Source organism: Cnephaeus nilssonii (genome assembly GCF_951640355.1).
Source record: "Cnephaeus nilssonii genome assembly, chromosome: 7".
NCBI lineage: Eukaryota > Metazoa > Chordata > Mammalia > Chiroptera > Vespertilionidae > Cnephaeus > Cnephaeus nilssonii.
Genome location: NC_137078.1, coordinates 62,172,256 through 62,193,591, shown reverse-complemented (window position 1 = coordinate 62,193,591; position 21,336 = coordinate 62,172,256). Strand labels below are relative to the sequence as shown.

General features: G+C 37.4%; 1 protein-coding gene across 1 annotated transcript in view; it reads left to right on the top strand.

The window, feature by feature from the left end:
• Positions 1-21,336, top strand: part of HOOK1 (hook microtubule tethering protein 1) — a 75,576-nt gene that overhangs the window by 31,970 nt on the left and 22,270 nt on the right. Inside the window, exons 8-15 of the mRNA XM_079776860.1 lie at positions 637-720; positions 3,741-3,907; positions 10,348-10,488; positions 11,606-11,807; positions 12,352-12,462; positions 16,713-16,800; positions 17,109-17,169; positions 19,157-19,297. Coding sequence (XP_079632986.1) covers positions 637-720; positions 3,741-3,907; positions 10,348-10,488; positions 11,606-11,807; positions 12,352-12,462; positions 16,713-16,800; positions 17,109-17,169; positions 19,157-19,297 — 995 coding nt within the window. The remainder of the gene's footprint in view (positions 1-636; positions 721-3,740; positions 3,908-10,347; positions 10,489-11,605; positions 11,808-12,351; positions 12,463-16,712; positions 16,801-17,108; positions 17,170-19,156; positions 19,298-21,336) is intronic.

The window sequence follows — 21,336 nt, the reverse complement described above, 5'->3', positions numbered from 1 at the left end:
CCTGGATTGGAGAGGGTGCAAGCTGGGCTGAGGGGAAACCCCTCCCCCCCGTTCACAAATTTCGTGCACCAGGCCTCTAGTATGGTTATAAAATAGTAGACAATTTATAAAAAATTTTGCTGAGTTCAAATTTATGTACTAAGGTAATATAATTTTTGTCACATTTGCTTTCCTCTCTTAATATTGAAGAAACAGCTCAAAGACCCTGTACTCGAGTCTCCTTTCCGTGGCTCTATTATATGACTTTCTTAATGAGAGAAAATACCCTCTCCGCCAGGATATAACCCATTCTGGTTATAAAGGAAAGGGTATTTTTCTCTCAGAAAGATTTAAATTTAAACTTGTATTCTAATTTTTTTCTTTGTTGAAATTAAACAGTGCATCCACTAATACTCTTTTGCTTAAATATTTCACAAGGATTTACATAAAATTTTATTTCTACGTTACCTTAGCCTTAAATGTTAATGATATTATGTAAATATCACATAAAAACAAAATATTAAGACTTATTTGTTAATAGGTAAAATTTAAATACCTTTTCCAATATCAGTGTACATCTTATGTTATGATAAAAGTATATTTTTCAGTTTGTATCAAAACATGATTTACTAACAATTAGGACATTTTATATTTCAGCTTAAAAGGGCCCTGGAAGAACTTCAGGAAGCACTTGCAGAAAAAGAAGAACTGAGGCAGAGATGCCAAGAACTGGATATGCAGGTGCGGAAAAGAAACCCAATCTAAGAAAGTTCCCATTTTAAATGTACCAGAGTTTAATTTTAATTAGGTAATTGGCAAAGTGTATTGGAGGTTGGGTTTCATTTCATAGAGGGCCCATTAAAAGACTGTATTAAAGGTTTGAATATTCCAGCATGATTTTCATAATTATTTTTCTTTATAATTGAAAATTGCTGGCTTAACTACTTTGAAAAGATCATTCTAATTATAGAATTTTAACTAGTATTTAGATGTGGTCTTAGTTTTTTCTTTTGTAAAAAGGGGAAATTAAAGTATCTACTTAATAGTTTTTGTATATTAAGTGAGGTGATGGTTAGAAGTACTTAGAAGTGCTTGACTCCCAATAACTGTGAGTGTCAATTTTGTTTTGCTAACATGTATGTGAATATTAACACATGCATATATAATTCTTGTGTTTATCTGTTTAGCAGAATAAACTTGATTTAAGAAACAATAATGAATGGTTAAAGAGATAAATTTTCAAACCAGGCCACCTATATCCAGAACCTGGCCATGATATTAACTGTTTATATCCTCTCAAGCAAATCACTTAATTTCTATACTTCATCTTAATTTCTATCACATCTGTCAAGAAATGATGTGATAATATTATATATCTCTCAGAGTGATTATGAGTATTAAGTGAGTTAATATACATAAAGCACTAAGAACAAGGCCTGGCACATGTTTGCATAGATATATCATTGTTGCTATTATGTGAAGATGCAATTGTAGAAGTTATGCAGTAAGTCTTAAAACTATACAAATGGTTAATTGTACCATCATAATATGCTATGTGTAGACTTAATTTTTGTTTATGTTTCTATTGTAAGGATCTTAAGGGCACAAACTCTTATTCTTTTTTGTATGTCAGTCACTTAGGATTATACATGACAGATAATAGTCACTAAACTGCTTTCATGACAAGGAGGGATAATTGTTTCCTTCTATAGCTGCCTGGGGACAGTTTTCCAGACTTTTTTTGTGTTTCTCATTTGGAGGACAATGTCTGTAATTTTCCTATAAGTGTATTTAAGGTAAAATTAAGAATTTTAATTTCCTGTTATTAGCTCAATGTGTGAATATATAGTCTCATTCACATAAGTGGATTACGTTAAATATACCTTTTGAAAATAAAAATACCAAACTTGTACAATATGTCAAAAATCATGATAGGTCAAGTTTATTTTTGCGTGTGTGTGTGTGTGTGTGTGTGTGTGTGTGTGTGTAAATCCTCATTCAAGGGTAGGGTATGTTTTTATTGATTTTTAGAGAGAGGAAGGGGAAGAGAGAGAAACATGGATGTGAGAGAGAAACATCAATCGGTTGCCTCCCATATGTGCCTGGACTGGGCAGGGATCGAACCTACAAACTAGGTATCTGACTGGGAATTGAACCCAAAACTTTTTGGTGTATGGGACGATGCTCCAACCAATTGAGCCACCTGGCCAGGGCAGCTCCAGTTTTGTTTTTTTGTTTTTTTAAAAAATCTCAATAAAATCAAATGTAAACTTATGGCTTTATAAAAAGTCACAGCCTTGCTGTAAAATTTTAAAGGTGTTTTAAAATGAAAACAAGTAGAACAAGAGAGCAAATCATGCTTGTTACATAAATATGTAAGTAAAGTAGGAAAACATCTGGTACTAATATTGATGTGATTTTAAAGTTACATATTGTTACCCATCCTATATAATAAAATCCCAGCCACCACAACAGTGTAAGGACCAGAACGACTGCTCGATCAGTCGCTTTGAGGTGCACTGACCACCTCTCAGTCCCTCCCTCCGGCCCGCAGGCTCCAATTGCTGGATGGTGAACAGGGAATCACGGTGGGTAGCGGCGGCAGGGTGGGACTGGGGACGGGCGAGCCGGTGGAAGGTGGCCCTGATCGCAGGCTAGGCCTAGGGACCCTTATCACGCATGATATCATGCACCGGGCCTCTAGTTTTAAATAAAAGAACAGTCTCAATGTACATATAAATTTAATTCAGATTGTTGTTATTGATTCATAAACTAAATAATGTATTTGTCCCCTGAAGACTTGATGTACAACTGATCATTTTCTGCTATGAAACTAAAATGATAACTTTGTGCATATGTCTATGTATTTTGGCTTACTAGGTAATAGCATCCTAAAAATAAATTTATAACTAAAATGGGAACAAATTAATTTTCAAAGTTAATTGATATATCACAGTTTAGAGACTTAGAAAAATTTTCTTTTTGGAACCAAGGCAAGCATAACATTTTGGAAATATTTTCCTTATCCTATATAATAAAAGCCTAATATGCTAAGTGTCCGGTTATCCAGTCATCCATTCAATCAATCAAAGCGTAATATGCTAATGATATGCTAAGGCTGTTCAACCACTCACTATCGTGTGCACTGACCACCAGGGAGCAGGCAGTCAACAGGTCGACCAGTCACTATTATGTGCACTGACCACAGGGGGCAGAGCCAGGGTCCGTAACGTCCAAAATGACCAGTAGGTTAGCTTGCTGCTGGGGTACAGCTGATAGGGACTGAGTGAGATGGGCTGGACATGCTCTGGAGCCCTCCCACAGTCCCTCCCTGGCTGGCCAACCTCCTGCGTCCCTTCCCAGCCCTGATCATGCACCTGTGGGGTCCCTCGGCCTGGCCTGCGCCCTCTTGCAATCCGGACTGAAAGACCAGGCCCCTCCGCCTCCCCCCCCCCCCCCCCCCCCAGTGCACGACTTGCATTCACCGGGCCTCTAGACTCTAGAGAGTGTGTGTGTGTGTGTGTACACACACACACAATGTATATATACACACACTCTGTTTTCTATGTTAATCAAATTAATCTTATTTCTTCTGTTTGGAACCTCCTAGACCCAGATTTCCAGATTTCTAGAGTTGGAAGGATCCTAGAAATTATTTTGCCCAAGCTAATTTAATGGGTTTGCCAGAATTAGAACCCGGAACTCTGGACTACAAGCTTTTTGCTATTGATGCTTATATTTGTGTATTTGTCTTTTTTTAGGTGACTGCACTTCAAGATGAAAAGAATTCACTGGTTTCTGAGAATGCGATGATGAATGAAAAACTTGACCAGTTGGATGGATCTTTTGATGATCCAAACACAATGGTTGCAAAAAAGTTTTTTCATGCACAGTTACAACTAGAGCAATTACAGGAAGAAAACTTCAGGTAGCATTTTTAGTTGAAATCATTTTATAGAGTCTTATTAAGCTGATAGCTAAAGAATCATATCTACAACTAATCCTATCTAATAAAAGAGTAATCTGCAGATTTATCATCACTGCAGCACACAATATCGCTGCCCCCATGTGGTCAAAGATCCTGCCCCCATGTGGACACAAGATGGCCACCACAAGATGGCCAGCAGGAGAGGGCAGTTGGGAGGCACCCGGCCTGCAAGGGAGGGCAGTTGAGAGGGACCAGGCCTGCAAGGGAGGGCAGTTGGAGGTGATCAACCCTGCAGGAGAGGGCAGTTAGGGGTGACCAGGCTGGCAGAGGAGGGAAGTTGGGGGCAAACAGGCTGGCAGCAGAGTGGTTAGGGGGTGATCAGGCTGGCAGGCAGAAGTGGTTAGGGGCAATCAGGAAGGCAGGCAGGCAAGCAGTTGGGAGCCAGCAGTCCTGGACTGTGAGAGGGATGTCCGACTGCCTGTTTAGGCCTGATCCCACCGGGCAGTCGGACATCCCTTGAGGGATCCCATATTGGCGAAGGTACAGGCTGGGCTGAGGGACAACCCCCTCCATGCACGAATTTCGTGCACCGGGCCTCTAGTTACATTATAAAGCATGTTTAGGACACTGATTAAGCTATTGTAAGTGATTCCTGACCTCACAGGGCTTATAGTCCAGTAAGGCAAGTGGGATACATATATAAAAGTGAACCATTTAAAATAACATGTGATAAGCGCCAAATGAAGGTCATAGGCAAGTTCACTAGGAGTTTAAAGGAGTGATTGCTGAAGCCTAGTGAGAATGGGGTGTTACTTAGTACAGGGAACTTGATAATAACTTGAAAAAAATGTAAACCTGATACTAAAGAGTTGCTTTTGATTTTCATGTACATCTTACTTTTAGTAAACATTGATGGTTTTGCCGAAACCGGTTTGGCTCAGTGGATAGAGCGTCGGCCTGCGGACTGAAAGGTCCCAGGTTCGATTCCGGTCAAGGGCATGTACCTTGGTTGCGGGCACATCCCCAGTAGGGGGTGTGCAGGAGGCAGCTTATCGATGTTTTTCTCTCATCGATGTTTCTCTCTCATCGATGTTTCTAACTCTCTATCCCTCTCTCTTCCTCTCTGTAAAAAATCAATAAAATGTATTTAAATAAAAAAACAAAAACAAACATTGATGGTTTTTTGTGTGCTTGCCACTGAGCCTTGCACTCTGTGGCCTGAGAGCAGGTACTCTTGTTATACTGTATATGCTCTTTTTGTTTCTTTGTTTGGACATAATTTAAACTTACAAAAAAAGTTGCAAGAATTGTATAAGGAATCCCTTTATACCTTTCACTCAGATTCAATATTTTACAGTTTTCTTTCTATTTAGCAGTGTCTCTATATTTTTATATACTAGTGTATAAACATATTTTTTTCTGAACTATTTGAGAATAAGTTAGAGACATTCCCCTTTATCTCTATCTGCTTTGGTATGTGTTTTCTAAGAATAAGGACATCCTAATATATAAAGAGCCAGGGTCCGTAACGTCCAAAATGACGAATGCCAGGCTGCATGCGCAGCAGGCTTGAGAGGGCAGGGACTGGTGAATGGGCTGAACTGCTGACCTCTCGGTCCCTCCTGGGTTGAGGGCGCTGCAGCGACCCAGCACTGACTGCTGGCGCCAAGGCGGATGTGATGTGATTGGTCGGGGGCCCCACGATCGCCTTGCAGAGGGAGGCCCAGGCTACTTGGCCAGCGGTAGTGGGCGGGGCCTCACTCTGCGGGGCGATCAATCACGGGGCTCCGGGACTGTGAAAGGGCGCAGGCCAGGCTGAAGGACCCTCCCACCCTCCCTGAGTGCACGAATTTCCTGCACCGGGCTTCTAGTTCTCTTATAAATAACAGTATATTGATCAAGTTTAGAAAAATTGACAATGATGTAATATTATTATCCAATCCACAGATCATATTCAAATTCCATCAGTTATCTCAATATCTTTTATAGCTATTTTTTTTTTTCCTGATTCAGAATCTGATTTAGGATCATGCATTGCATTTAGTCTGGATTCTTAATGTACTATAAATCCATTTCTGGCATTTATTTTAATGTTCATATTGTCCCACAGATTTGAACACGCTGTGCTCTTTAAATATGTCACTTTTCTTCTTTGAGCATTTTCTTCCATTCTGGCAATACCAGTGTTCCCGACTCATCTCCTTTCCCTTTCCCACCTCTGGAATCTGCCATTTCTCCAAGTAGCCTGATTTCTTTTAGTGGAGAATGGTATTTAGAAACAAAGATCTATGCTCCAGATGGATTTTTCTATCACTGCTCCTAGGCCACTCTGGTGTACAGAGCAAGTAGATGCACTTGCACAGGTTCATACTTGCCCACGTTCACACACTTGTGTATAAACATATCTGGATTTATTTTTTATGTTTACAATTATGAAAAATCAGTTTATATTGACCTCTTTTATTTTAGTCCAGTGACTTCAGGGTTCATTCTGATCTCCATTTTGATATGGTAACTTCCTACTCCAACAGCCAGAAACCTGCCTTACATTTTCCTCAGTATATTTACTCAACCCCAAAATACACAGAAAGTAATTTAAGAATTGCTAATGCAAGCTAATAATAGACTTCGGTATGTTTACAGTTCTTTTTACAAGATAACATTTACATATTGTGAAATGAGTAAATACTGAGTACAATTTGGCATGATTTAACAAATGCCGACATCTGTGTAAGTCACACTTTTATCATTGGATAAATCATTTCTGTCACTGCGTAGAGTTTCCTTATGCTTCTTCCCAGTCAGTCCCTACCTCCCAGAGCTATTTACTCTTCTGATTATTTTTCACCATGGATTCCTTTTCTCTCATATAGAGCTCTCCATATAAATTGAATCATGCAGTATGAACTCTTTGGTGACTGATTCTTTTGTTTATTAGCATGTTTGTGCGATTCATGTTGAATGTATCAATAATTCATCATTTTTTATTGTTGAGTATTATTCTATTACTAGAGGCCCGTTGCAGGAAGATTCCTGCAAGAATAGGGCTTCATGTGGCCATCTCCGCTGCCTTGCTCCCTCCCATCTCCGCTGCCTTGCTCCCTCCCATCTCTGCTGCCTCACTCCCTTCTCTGCCGCTTCACTCCCTTCTGCAGTGCTTGGCTTTCTTCTACACAGTCTTCAGCCTTCGCTCCGTACCTGCATATGCAAATTAACCTTCATCTTTGTTGGGTTAATTTGCATACTCGCTCCTGGTTGGCTGGTGGGCGTAGTGGAGGGACATTCAATTTGCATGTTTCCCTTTTATTAGTGTAGATATGGAATTATTCCACATTATATCACACTTTGTTTATCCATTTCCTTTATTTTTTTATATTTTTATTGATTTCAGAGAGGAAGGGAGAGAAAGAGATAGAAATATCAATGATGAGAGAGAATCATCCATTCGCTGCTCCCAGTACACCACCCACCTAAGATTGAGCCCAAAACCTGGGCATGTGCCCTGACCAGGAATTGAACCTTGATCTCCTGGTTCATAAGTCAGTGCTCTACTGCTGATCCACACTGGCTGGGCTATCCATTTTTCTTTAGATGGACATTTGGTTTTTCAGATTTGGGCTAATAGAAATAAAGCTGGTATGAACATTGGAATACAAAAAATTTTGTAAATGTTTTCATTTTTCATTGGGAAATGCATAGAGTGATATTGCTGAGTAGGTCAGTGTTTGGTTTTAAAAAAGACTGGCAAAACTTCCAAAGTGGTCATACCATTTTACATCTCCACTGCCTGTGTTTACTGCTGGTTGCTCTAGTTGCTCTGCTGCATATGGTCTTATCAGTCGTCTTAATTGTAGCTATTTCACGGAATATGTTAGGGATATCTAATTGTGGCTTTAATTGGCATTTTCCTGATAACTAATGATGGGTTAAGCCCTTTTTCATGGGCTTATTGGCAATATATCATACTATGTGAATTATCTCTTCACACAGAAAGCCTATTTTTAAACTTGGTTGTCTTATTTTTAGTTATAGGAGTTTTAAAAATACACATTCAGGATATAAATCCTTTGTCAGATATATGTAATATTTCACCCATTCTGTGGCTTGCCTTTTCATTTTTAAATAGTATTTATAAAGGTTCTTAGATGAAGTCTGATTTATCAATATTTTAAGATTGTTGCTTTTTGTGTTCTGTCCAAGAAATCTTTGTCTGCTTCCATGTCGTGATGATAGTCTCTAGTATTTTCTCCTAGAACTTCATGGTTTTATCTTTTACGTGTAGGTCTGTGGTTCATCTTGAATCGATTTTTGAAAATAGTGTGAGGTGATCAGGTCAAGTTTTATTTTTATTGTGCATCTGAGTACCTACTTGCTCCAATATCATCAGTTGAAATGATTTTTATTTTGCTTCATTGCTTTGGCACCTCTGTGAAAAAAGATCTAAACATAAAATTTGGGTCTTTTTCTTTTTCATTGGTGGGTTTGTCAGCTAGTCAATTTCTGTTAAAAATACCTTTTGTGATTTGGACTGTATATAATTGATATCAACTATATTGAGAATTTCTATGAATATGGCATCTTCATTTATTTAAGTCTTTAATTTCTCTCAGCAATGCTGTGTTGTTTCCATAATTGAAGTCTTATATGTCTTATTAATTTTATTTCAAGTATTTTTATTGTTGATGCTATTACAAATGAACTTAAAACGTTACTCTGAAAAGTTGCTTTTTACATTATTAGTTTTAGATATATTCTTTATTTCTTGCCTTTTACTTTGAATTCAATTTATTCTTTTTCTAGCCTCTTAAGGTTGAGTCATAGATGATTAATTTTAAATTTTTCTTCATTTCTAATATAAGTCTTTAAAACTATAAATTTTCCTTTAAGCACTGTTTTAGCTTTGTTCCCAAAACTTGTTTGGCTGTATTTTTGTTGTTATTAAGTTTGAAATATTTTCTAATTTCCTTTGTCATTTCTTCCTTGACTGATGGATTATTTAAAAATGTGTTGTGTAATTTCCCAATATTTAAGGCTTTTTTTAGATTTCTAATTTAAAAAAATATATATTTTTATTGATTTCAGAGACAAAGGAAGAGGGAGAGAGAGATAGAAACATCAATGATGAGGGAGAATCATTAATAGGCTACCTCCTGCATACTCCACACTGGGGATCGAGCCCACAATTCGGGCATATGCCCTGACCAGGAATTGAACCGTGATGTCCTAGTTCATAGGTCTACGCTCAACCACTGAGCCATGCTGGCTGGGCCTAGGTTTCTTATTGTGACTGATTTCTGATTTAATTTTTTTGTCATTAGAGAACATATTCCATGAAATTTCAATCTTCTTATATTTCTGATCCTTTTTTATTGCTCATCATATTTTAGTGTGGTCAGTATTCCATGTGTACTTGCAAATAATGTGTGTTCTTTAGTTTTTGACTGATGTTTTATAAATGTCAGTTAAATCAAGCTGGTTAATAGTGTTATCCAGATCTCTTCTACATTTTTACTGATATTTTTGTTTAGTTCTATCATTTATTGGGAGACTGGTGTTTAAAATTTTCAACAATGATTATGGATTTATGGATTTCTAATTTTGATTTTGTCAGTTTTGCTTCATGTATGTTAAAACTCTGTTTTTAGGTATACATACTTTTATATGTCTTTCTGATGAATTAAGCCTTTTATAATTACGAAATATTTCTTTATCTTTGGTAATGCCTTTTGTCTTATAATTTATTGTTTAATAGTAACAAATCACCCTAGCTTTCTCTTACTGTTTGCATGTTATTTTTTTATCTTTTTACATTTAATTGTGTCTTTATGTTTAATATGTCTCTTGTAATTAGGATTGATGCATTTTAGTCCCTTTGCTTTCATGTAATTTTTGATATGGTTATATTTAGGTCTGTCTGTCAATATGCCATTTTTATTTTTCATATCTATTGTTTTGTGTGTTTTTTTCTTCCTTTCCTGCATTTTTGGAGATTGGTCAACTAATTTTTTAATATTTCATTTTAATCACTGTATTGTCACTTTAGTTTTTGTTGTTGCAGTAGGGCTTGAAGTATTAATTGTTAATTTATCCCAGTCTACAAAGAGTTAATATTTTGCTACATTATATGCTATGTATATTTTTGAGTAATTTTAATATATATCTATACATCCTCTTCATCTTTTGAAATTAAATTCCTGTTTGGACTAGAGATAACCAAACACAAATGTTTCAGAAGTGAAAATGAAAATTCAGAACATTATTTACTTCTCATGTCTATTTGAAAAGCAAGAACTCCAAAGTACCTTATTTCTTTAGTCTTTCTTCTTTGAATTCAGGATTTAAAATAATGTAGAAGTAAGTCTTGTTAACCTCAAGTCTCAGTGAGAAAGTAAATGATGGAAATTGAATTATTAATATCTAATTTGTTTCCTTTATGCAAGGCTTGAAGCTGCAAAAGATGATTACCGTGTTCACTGTGAAGAACTTGAAAAGCAACTAATTGAATTTCAGCATAGGAATGATGAATTGACTAGTCTTGCTGAGGAAACAAGAGCCCTGAAAGATGAAATTGATGTTCTTAGGTATGGCATGTCTAAGTAGGATTGTCACTTCTAAGTTATTACTTTCATTTCAGTATTCCATATTTTAATCAGTGATTCTTAGATTTACCCCTGTGTGTCGCGTATTGATCAATTTTTATTCAAGCTCCTAGTCTTTAAGGCTTGTTGATGATAATTGCAACTTAAAGATAATTTTCAATTCTTCTTAGGACAATTTTATATTAGAACCGATAAACCTAAATAAAATGATACCTTTTTTCTTAAAAGTTTGTAAGTTACTTTTATCTTTACCTCTATCTACTCATTAGTTTATCCTGTTGAATTTTTATGTAAGGAAATGCACACTCTCACAATTCATATTTTGGTATTTGCTAAAATAAATACATAAATACAGATAAGAATGCTAACATTTATTTCAGGATCATCCCAGCGTTCTCTTAATTGTATTTGACAATATAAAATTTATAGTTAGCTTTGCTTATAAAATGTTGTTTAAATAAATAGACTATCCACGTGCTATTTATAGTTTCGGTTACAATTTCTTAATCAGCCATTTTGATGCACATTTTTTAATGTCCATTTGAAACAAAATCCTTATAACCATTTATTTGAACCTGCACCTGAGAGTGAAGTGATTTGGTTTGCTTGTTTGTTTTTGCTCTGGCTCAATTGGTCAGGTAAGCACAACTCTAAAGGGAAGTGCTTTACGAGACAAAGTATAAATTGAATTAACATACAAAGCATATCACTTACTTGAAATAAAACTTCACTAAATGTTATTTATGCACAAAGCACAATTGGTCCATAATCTATAGAGTAGCTCAGAATTGTTCGATTATATTTACAAAACCATTCTTTTTATACAGCATGCTAGTCCTTGAAACAGTTTTATTATTTAGTGTGTCAAATTTGAAGCCTTTTTAAAAAAAGCCTTTGTAACAAAAAGGCTGAATTATAGATAGTGTTATGCCTGAGTCTGGTTCCAAAGTTCTCACAAAGTTTATTACTCTGTCTCTCTTTCTTTCTTTTCTTTTTTTGCCAATCGAGAGTTTATTTGAAAGACTCATTTTTCAGCCAGAAGAAAATGATGTGCATTTGCTAGTTTTCACACAGTAATATTTAGTCTTTATCATTATAGGGCTACCTCTGATAAAGCAAATAAGCTGGAGTCCACAGTTGAGATATATCGTCAAAAGCTACAAGATCTGAATGACCTTCGAAAGCAGGTGAAAACGTTGCAGGAAACAAACATGATGTATATGCACAATACAGTCAGCTTAGAAGAAGAATTAAAGAAGGCAAATGCAGCACGTACACAATTAGAAACATACAAGAGACAGGTAAAAAAAATCTTAATTTTTTTAATCATTAAAATCTAAAGACCTCAACTTCGTTATTCCATTTGCACAGAAGTGAAGAAACATTGCCTATAGTAAAGTGTGAACTTATGATAAATTTCTTCTATGTATAATTTCAGTTCAAGGGTTGATTTTGAGTTTGAATTATCTAGGTCTTTGATGTTTTTATTGGATCTGAGTGTATATATATTTTTTTAGATAGTTTATTTTTATTTTTTTAAGATTTCTGGCAACCAGTGATAAAAGCCTAGATAATGGAACTGTAACCTAAAAAATTCTGTTTTGTTATTTATCATCCAACCTATGGAAACAGTAGAAGGCTGATAGTGTTTTTTGTCTAAACTGTTATTTGGGTGTTTTAAAATTTGTTAATTCTTCTTATCTACATGCTATTTCCACAAATGTTTAGACTTAGACTATAATCTTACTATAATTTTATTTACAATCAGTTTTTCATTCATTGAGCTCTGAAATCAAACGATCATTATCCTATATTCTTGTGTTTTACTTTTGTTTCTGACAAAAGGTTCAGGATCTACACAGTAAACTTTCCTCTGAATCCAAAAGGGCGGACACACTAGCATTTGAAATGAAGCGGCTTGAAGAAAAACATGAAGCTTTACTTAAGGAAAAAGAGGTAAACATCACTATAATTGATAAATAATATGTCTGTTTGCTTTTAGATTTTAATGTGATCCTTGCTCTTCTAAGAATAGAAGTGATATATATCAGTTCTTCTGTCTTCAAATTGAAGTTGTTGGTGTAAAAGAAAGTCTTGTAAAAATTCTTCATGCAGTTTTGATAGTTTTCTTCACAAGGGAAGATCAAGTGACAGAGCCGAGGTCATACGTCTTGATTTAATGTTATTCAACTCAGGACTATCAACTCCTTGAAAGTGAGGACTGTAGATGCCGTTTTTAGCAGCTTTATTAAGATATTAGAGGCCCAGTGCATGAAATTTGTGCACTCGGCGTGGAGGGGTCCCTCAGCCCATCCTGCGCTGTCTCGCAGTCTGGGAGCCCTTGGGGGATGTTTGACTGATGGCTTAGGCCCGCTCCCCATCTAAGCCAGCAGTCGGACATCCTTAGTGCTGCTGCAGAGGCAGGAGAGGCTCCCGCCACCATTGCTGCGCTTGCCAGCCATGAGCCTGGCTTCTGGCTGAGTGGTGCTCCCCCTGTGGGAGCGCACTGACCACCAGGGGGCAGCTCCTGTGTTGAGTGTCTGCCCCCTGGTGATCAGTGCCTGCATCATAGAGACCGGTTGTTCCACTGTTCGGTCGATTTGCATATTAGCCTTTTATTATATAGGAAAATTTACATACCATAAATTTTGTCAACTTACAATATACAATTCAGTGGGGTTTAGTATATTCACAGTTTGTGCAACCGACACCACAATCACATTTTAGAACACTGACAGCACTTCAGAAAGAACCTTATGCCTCTTAGTGGTTATTCTGCATTCTGGCCCCCCTCACTCCAGCTGTTGCAACCAGTAATCTCTCTCTATAGATTTGCCTACTCTATCCAGAATATGTAATCATACACTTGGCGGTCTTGTGACTTGGTTCCATAGTTAGCATAATGCTTTCAAGGTTCATCCATGTCATAGCATATATCAGTGCTTCATTTTTACTGCTGAGTAATACTCCATTTTATGGATATACGACACTTGATTTATCTGTTCATCAGGTTATGGTCTTTTGGGCTATTTCTACTTTTTCATTATTAAACAGATAATGTGGCCATGAACATTTATATGCAAGTTTTTTATTTGGACATATGTTTTCATTTTTTGAGACTGGAATGGTATTGCTTGGTCATATGATAACTGAGTTTAACTGTTTAAAGAACTAGACTGTTTTCTAAAGTGGATGAACCATTTTTTACTCTCACCAGCAATTTTTGAAGGTTCCAGTTTGTACATATCCTTACCAATACTTACTATTTTTAGCTTTAATTTTCCCCTATGTATGAAGTGGTATGTCATTGTGGGTTTGATCTGTAGGTTCCTAATGACTAATGATGTTGTGCATCTTTTCATGTGCTTATTGGCCATTTGAATAGAAATGTCTCTTCAGATTTTTTGCTCGTGTTTGATTTAGATTATTTGCTTTTTAATTATTGATTTTTAAACTTCTTTATATATTCTAGATACATATCCTTGTCAGATATATGACTTACAAATATTTTTCTTCTATTCTGTGCATTATCTTCTCACTTTCTTGATGTTACTGTTTACCAAATAATTTTTATTTGATGAAGTCACAATTATCTTTTTTTTCCCCCCTCTTGTTATATGTGCTTTTGTAGGTAGTGTTTCTGTGAAAGCATTGAATAATTTGAGGATATAAAGATTTACTCCTGTGTTTTCTTTTAGGTGTTTTGTATTTCTTGGTTTTATATTTAGTTTGATCAATTTTGAGTTAATTTTTGTATATGGTGTAAGTGTCCTAGCATGATTTGTTGACAAGACTGTTCTTTCCTCCATTGAATTGTTTTGGTACCCATGTTAAAAATCAATTGGCCATGAGACTGTAATGATGGATACATTATACATTTGTCAAAACTCATAAAAGTAAAGTAGAGTGAACTCTAATGTGTAAACTGTAACCATTAGTTAATAGTAATAGTGTATCAATATTGGTTCATCTGTTCTTATAAGTAACTATACTAATGCAAGATGCTAATAATGAGGGAAACTAGGCAGCATAGGAGTGGGAGAAGGGAATATTCCACCTCAATTTTGGGGGGCAAAATTAATATCTATTAATTGATTATTAAAAGTAAAAATAATTTTGACCATAAATGTAAGAGTTTATTTCTGGACTTTATTTGTCACTGATTGTATGTCTAGCTTGATGCTAGTACCACTAAGTTTTAAAATTGGCAAGTATGAGCTCTCCAAGTTTGTTCTTTTTAAAGATGGGATTGTCTGAATCTGTAGATGAATTTGGAAATATTGCCACCTTAATGGTATTAAGTTTCTCATCCTTAAATGTTGGATCACATTCTATTTATTTTGGTTTTTAGCTTCTTTCAACAATGTTTTATGGTTTTTATTATATAAGATTTAGACTTTAAAAATTTTTATTTCTGAGTGTTTTATTTTTGTTGCTATTATAAATGAAACCAGATGCCCAATGCACGAAATTTGTGCACAGCGGGGGGGGGGGGGATGTTCGTGAGCCCGGCCTGCACCCTCTCACAATCCGGGACCCCTCGGGGGATGTCCCTCTTACAATCCAGGAACCCTCATTCCTAACTGCCTGTCTGCTCGCTCCTTACCACTTGGCTCACTGCTCCCTTAGCACTGCCTCGGAGGCAGGAGGGGCACCCGCCACCGCCGCTGCGCTTGCCAGCCGTGAGCCTGGCTTCTGGCTGAGTGGCACTCCTGCTGGGGGAGCGCACTGACCACCAGGGGGCAGCTCCTGTGTTGAGTGTCTTCCCCCTGGTGTTCAGTGTGCATAGTAGCGACTGGTCATTCTGGTTCTTTCGGTAGTTCTGCCTTAATGGTCACTGGGCTTTTATATATATAGATTATTTTCTTTTTTTGATTTTTCTATTGCTAATGTATAGAAATACAATTTATTATTGTACATTGATATTGCATTTTGCAATCTTGTGGAATTCACTTCATATTTCTCATAGTTTTTAGTGGGTTCTCTAGGATTTTATAGATAAAAGATCAGGATATCTGCAAAGAGAAATAGTTTTATTTCTTGCTTTGCACTTTGAATGCCTTTTTCTTTTTCTTGTCAAATTGCCATGGCCAGAACTTCAAGTACCATGTTGAATAGAAGTATCAAGAGTGGCCATCATTCTTTTGGTTCTAATATTAGGGAGAAAGCGTCATTCACCATTATGCACATTTTAGCCATGTGTTTTTTATTGCTGTTGTTTTGTTTTGTAGATAACCATTTATGAAGTTGAGGAAGTTTTTCGTTTCATATTCTTATCATGAAAGGGTGTTAGAATTTGTCATATGCTTTTTCTGGTTCATTGAGATATATGATTTTTGTCTTTTTTTGTATTAATGTGGTTACTTAGTAGTGTGGTTAGTAATTGCAATGATTTTAAGATATTAACCCACAAATTCATACTTCCAGGATGCTACTTATCACTTTTTCAGTAGAGTTTCACACCAGTGATAAAAAGAAATAACAATTCTCCAGCATCTTTTACACATAAAACTATATTCTGTGTACTTGACAAACATTATCTTATTTGTTGCTCAAAACACCTTTTAAAGGGTTTGTATATGTCAGTATTCCTGTTTTGATAATGAGGATACTAAAGCCAGAAAGCCACATCTCTTGTCCTACATCAGGGTCCTCAAACTTTTTAAACGGGGCCAGTTCACTGTCCCTCAGACCGTTGGAGGGCCGGACTATAGTATAAAAAAAACTATGAACAAATTCCTATGCACACTGCACATATCTTATTTTGAAGTAAAAAAACAAAACGGCAAAAACACCCGCATGTGGCCCGTGGGCCGTAGTTTGAGGACGCCTGCCCTAGATAATATAGCTAGGAAGGAGTGAAACTGGAATTCAAGCCACAGTCTATTTGCTGCCAAACTCCATGCTTTTTTTTTAATTATTATTACTCTGCAGTTGTATATTTGTACTATGTTGCATAATTACATTCATTTGGTTCAGAGACAAACTATGTAATAGGGAGATCACAAGCGTTGTGTTATACAAAAACTATATAGTTATATGATTTATACAAGAGAAAATTACTCCTTAGCACTAAAACTAAAACATTGCCATTTTAAATTAAGCAACAATTATCAAATTAACTTAAAATAAATTATTATAAGCATACAGTATACCACCTATGGGCATAATTAAAAATTTTGCTTACATGAACAATTCTTTTTTAGAGACTAATAGAACAGCGTGATACACTGAAAGAAACGAATGAAGAGCTTCGATGTTCACAAGTACAACAGGATCACCTAAACCAAACAGGTAAATTTTGTTGAATTCAGAAACTTTTTTTTTTTAATATATTTTATTGATTTTTTACAGAGAGGAAGAGAGAGGGATAGAGAGTTAGAAACATCGATGAGAGAGAAACATCGATCAGCTGCCTCTTGCACACCCCCGACTGGGGATGTGCCCGCAACCAAGGTACATGCCCTTGACCGGAATCGAACCTGGGACCCTTGAGTCCGCAGGCCGACGCTCTATCCACTGAGCTAAACCGGTTTCGGCAAGAAACTTTTTTTTTTAATGGTAGAGATACTGAAATATTCATCTATTTTGTTGTTATTTAGATGCATCTGCTGCAAAAAGTTATGAGAATCTTGCTGCTGAGATTATGCCAGTGGAATATAGGTAAATTTGTTTTTATTAATTGATAATCTATACTTAATATTAGAAATATATGATGTCTTTTTTTGTTGTTGTTAGTCCTCATCCAAGGATCTTTTTTCCATTGGTTTTTAGAGAGAGTGGAAGGGAGGGAGGGAAGACAGAAGGAAGGGAGAGAGACACACATGTATTGGTTGCCTCCTGCACATATCCCAAGCAGGTGCAGATTGAACCTGCAACGCAGGTACATGCCCTTGACTGAGAATTGAACCCTCAGCCCTTTGGTGCTCAGGCCAACACTCCATCCATTGAGCAACACCAGCCAGCGCTGCTTAAGCTTTCTAAGTCAGCTTGTTATTGCTACTATACCAGTTTCAAATTTATGATAAGTAAAATTTTACAACCTAACTGACTGAACATATTCTAGTTTTTAAAATATGACCCTTTATTGTGTTGAACTTTTTTTTTCCCTTATTCTGAACCTCTGGAAAATCTTAATACATGGCATTCAAATCCAGATGGTAAAAAGAAAAGGACAGGAGCTGTCAATAATAGAAGGAGGATTAAGCAGAAGTTAAAATACAAATTTAGAGGTTCCTCTTGACCCATCTTTTATCTTAGGTTTTACTGCTATGTTTACTTAGACATTTGAATAATCTGGTATTTTTATGTTTTTCTTTTCCTTTCTTTCGTGACAGCTGTATTTATTCAGTACTGCAAACTCTATACTTTATTTAAATGGCTTTATTGAGATTCACCTATTTAAAGGTGTAGAATTTGGTGGGTTTTAGTCTAGTCATGAACTGTGCAACAATTAATGCTATCAAATTTCAGAACATTTTTTATTCCTCCAAAAGATAACTTGACATAAATAGCAGTTATTTCCCACTCCTGCCTCTCCTCTATGTCCATCTCCAGGCAACCAGTTATCTACTTCTGTCTCTGTTGATTTGCCTGTAATGGATATTTTATATACATGGAATCATACAATATGTGGCCTTTTGTGACTGGCTTCTTTTATTAAGCATAATGTTTACAAAGTTGTTGATTTTTATTTCAGTTTTTGGTCATGCTGAACCGGAAACCATTTGTACTTTTTAGTTATTAATATATAGTGATATTAATATTTTTTAAATGGCCATATGAACCTATTTTTTAAAGTTTAATATAGTGCTAGCATTCAGAAGAATAAAAATAGAGATTGATAGTGGTTATTTTGAGGGAATGGGACTTAGGAGGGGAGCAGGTAGGCCTGCATTATTTATTTTCATTTTTAAATATATTTTTATTGTTGATAGTTACTTTTTTATTTAATACTAGAGGCCCGTTGTACGAAATTCGTACATGGGTAGGGTCCCTAGGCCTGGCCAGCGATCAGGGCCGATCAGAGACTTCCTTCCCCCAGCTGCCAGCCGGGGCCTTCCTTCATTCCACACTGTCCCCTGGTGGTCATCACATGTCATAGCGAGCGGTCAAACTCCCGAGGGGACAATTTGCATATTAGCCTTTTATTATATAGGATCGTTTCTTTCATTTGTATTTTAAAAACTTGTAAGTCTTTAATAAATTTTTCTCTAAAAACAAAAATATCTAGAGATAGTTATATGACTGCAATTATCACAAGAGTGTATTTAAAAATTGTATGCCAACTGTGGTTTCTTAAAACTATTGCTTTTCCTGAACATGTTTTTTAAGGATATGCTCTATGTTAGCTTTGGTAAATAGTTTCTAAATTATAAAATTAAAATAATTCATATTATCTCAGGAATTTGCATAGTCATTTAACAATATGTAGCATAATCTTACATCTTTACCTTAAAATATTTACTAATTGTTTTTGAGACATAGTCTTATAATGTACATAGCTTTTTATTTAAAAACTTTCAGAAGCTTTGGTAACATTTTAAAATGACAGCTATTGAGTTGCCAGGCGTTTCCCTTTTTAGAAAGTTAATGTAAAACTTCTTACACTTAAAACAATTTAAAAACAAATTTTACTTGTCAACATCAGGGAGGTGTTTATTCGACTGCAACATGAAAATAAGATGCTTCGCCTGCAGCAGGAAGGTACTGAGAACCAGCGCATCGAAGAACTCCAAGAGCAGCTAGAGCAGAAGCACCGCAAGATGAACGAACTGGAAACCGAGCAAAGGTGACACTCCTTCACAGTGAACAAGTCATGGTGATTTAATTACCAACCACAAAATCGTGGTTCACAGAAGTGGAAAATATCATTGTCGTTAACATAATTAGGATTTTTAGAAGAAGATTAATTTTTGTTGTTTTTAGTCTCGTACTACCATTTACTTTTAGCAGACTCTGTTAACCGGGTTGCTTATCCTTGAATTTTGTTTGCATGTCTTCACAATTGAGAGAAAATATAACAAATGAATAGATGACAACCTGGCTTTCTACTACAGTCTGGTGCAGAGATGGGACATAGATTGTGGAGTCAAATTTGAATCCCACTTCTTAAAGTTATTAATTATTTGGTTCTGAGCAACTTACTTAAATACACACTTGGTGTCCTCAGCTATAAATTGGAGGTGATACCTATTTGCAGGTTATGAGGATTATAGCAAATGGTTTACTTATTTAATACCAATGAGGAGTGTTCAAATATATTATTAAAAAAAACTAGAGGCCTGGTGCACGAATTTGTGCATGGGTGGGGTCTGGCCGGCCCGCCCTGATGGGGGCCAATCAGGGAGATGGGATGCGGGAGGTTGGCCGTCAGCCCCGCCCCCAATTGGGGGGGCCAATTGGGTGGTGCCAGCTGGGAGTGGGCTGTGGGCAGTTGGTCGGCTGGCCCCACCCCCAATTGGGGTTGGGGGCGCTGGGCCGGCCTGGGGAGGAGCCGCAGGAGTTTGGCGGGGCTGAACAGGGCCCCCATTGGGCTAGTTGGCTGCCACAGTGCGCGTCATAGTGACCAGTTGTTCCGGTCGTTCTGCTGTTCCAGTCACTTGGCTTTTATATATATAGGTATGACTTTTAATATGCCGTACTTTCCGGTGTATAAGACGACTGGGCGTATAAGATTTTCCTGGGTTAAAAAGTGGTTTTATATGCCGGAAAATACGGTATATTGGACTATATTGATGGGATTAGGTATAATGGATTAGATATATTGGACTACCGTATTTTCCGGCATATAAAACAACTTTTTAACCCAGGAAAATCTTATACACCCAGTTGTCTTACACGCCGGAAAATACGGTAGTGGTTACTGTATGCCAGGCACATTTCTAAGCACATTTGGGTATTAACTCAGTAAATCCTCGTAATAACTTTATGAAGTAATAAGTATGATTACCACTGTTTTATGGGTAAGGAAGTGAAGTACAAGAAGATTAACTGTCTTGCCCAGAGTTACACAGCTGGTAAATTCTGGATCCTACATTGACCCTCTGTCAATATGATTCCTGAATCTGTGCTTTAACCACTATGCTAATATTCTCTTTATAAATAGACTAGTGGCCCGGTGGGGAGCGGGCCTAAGGCATTAGTCGGACATCCTTAGCACTGCCGCAGAGGCGGGAGAGGCTCCTGCCACCGCTGCTGCGCTCGCCAGCTGTAAGCCTGGCTTTTGGCTGAGTGGCGCTCCCCCTGTGGAAGTGCACTGACCACAGGGGGCAGCTCCTGGGTTGAGCATCTGCCCCTTAGTGGTCAATGCGTGTCATAGTGACCAGTCATTCCGGTCATTCTGCCATTAAGGTCAATTTGCATATTATCCTTTTATTATATAGGAGTAGTGGCCCAGTGCATGAAATTCGTGCATGGTGGGGTGGTATGTCCCGGAATTGGGTGGGGGTTCCTTTGGGGCATGGGACAACCTGGGCAAGGGGCCTGTGGTGGTTTGCAGGCCGGCCACGCCCCCATGGGGTGAGGGTCCCCGCTAGGGGGGCTTGGTCAGCTTGGGTGAGGGGCTGAGGGCCGTTTTTAAGCTGGCCACACCCCCTTCAGGGTGGGGGTCCCGCTGGGGTGCCTGGCCAGCCTGGGTAAGGGGCTGAGAGCTGTTTGCAGGCAGGCCAAGCCCCCCAGCGGGGACTCTTACTCCATGGGGGAGGTGGCCAGCCTGGGTGAGGGGCTGAGGGCCATTTTCAGGCTGACCACAGCCCTTTCAGGGTGGGGGTCCCACTGGGATGCCTGGCCAGGGGCTGAGGGCTGTTTGCAGGGGGGAGGGGCTGAGGG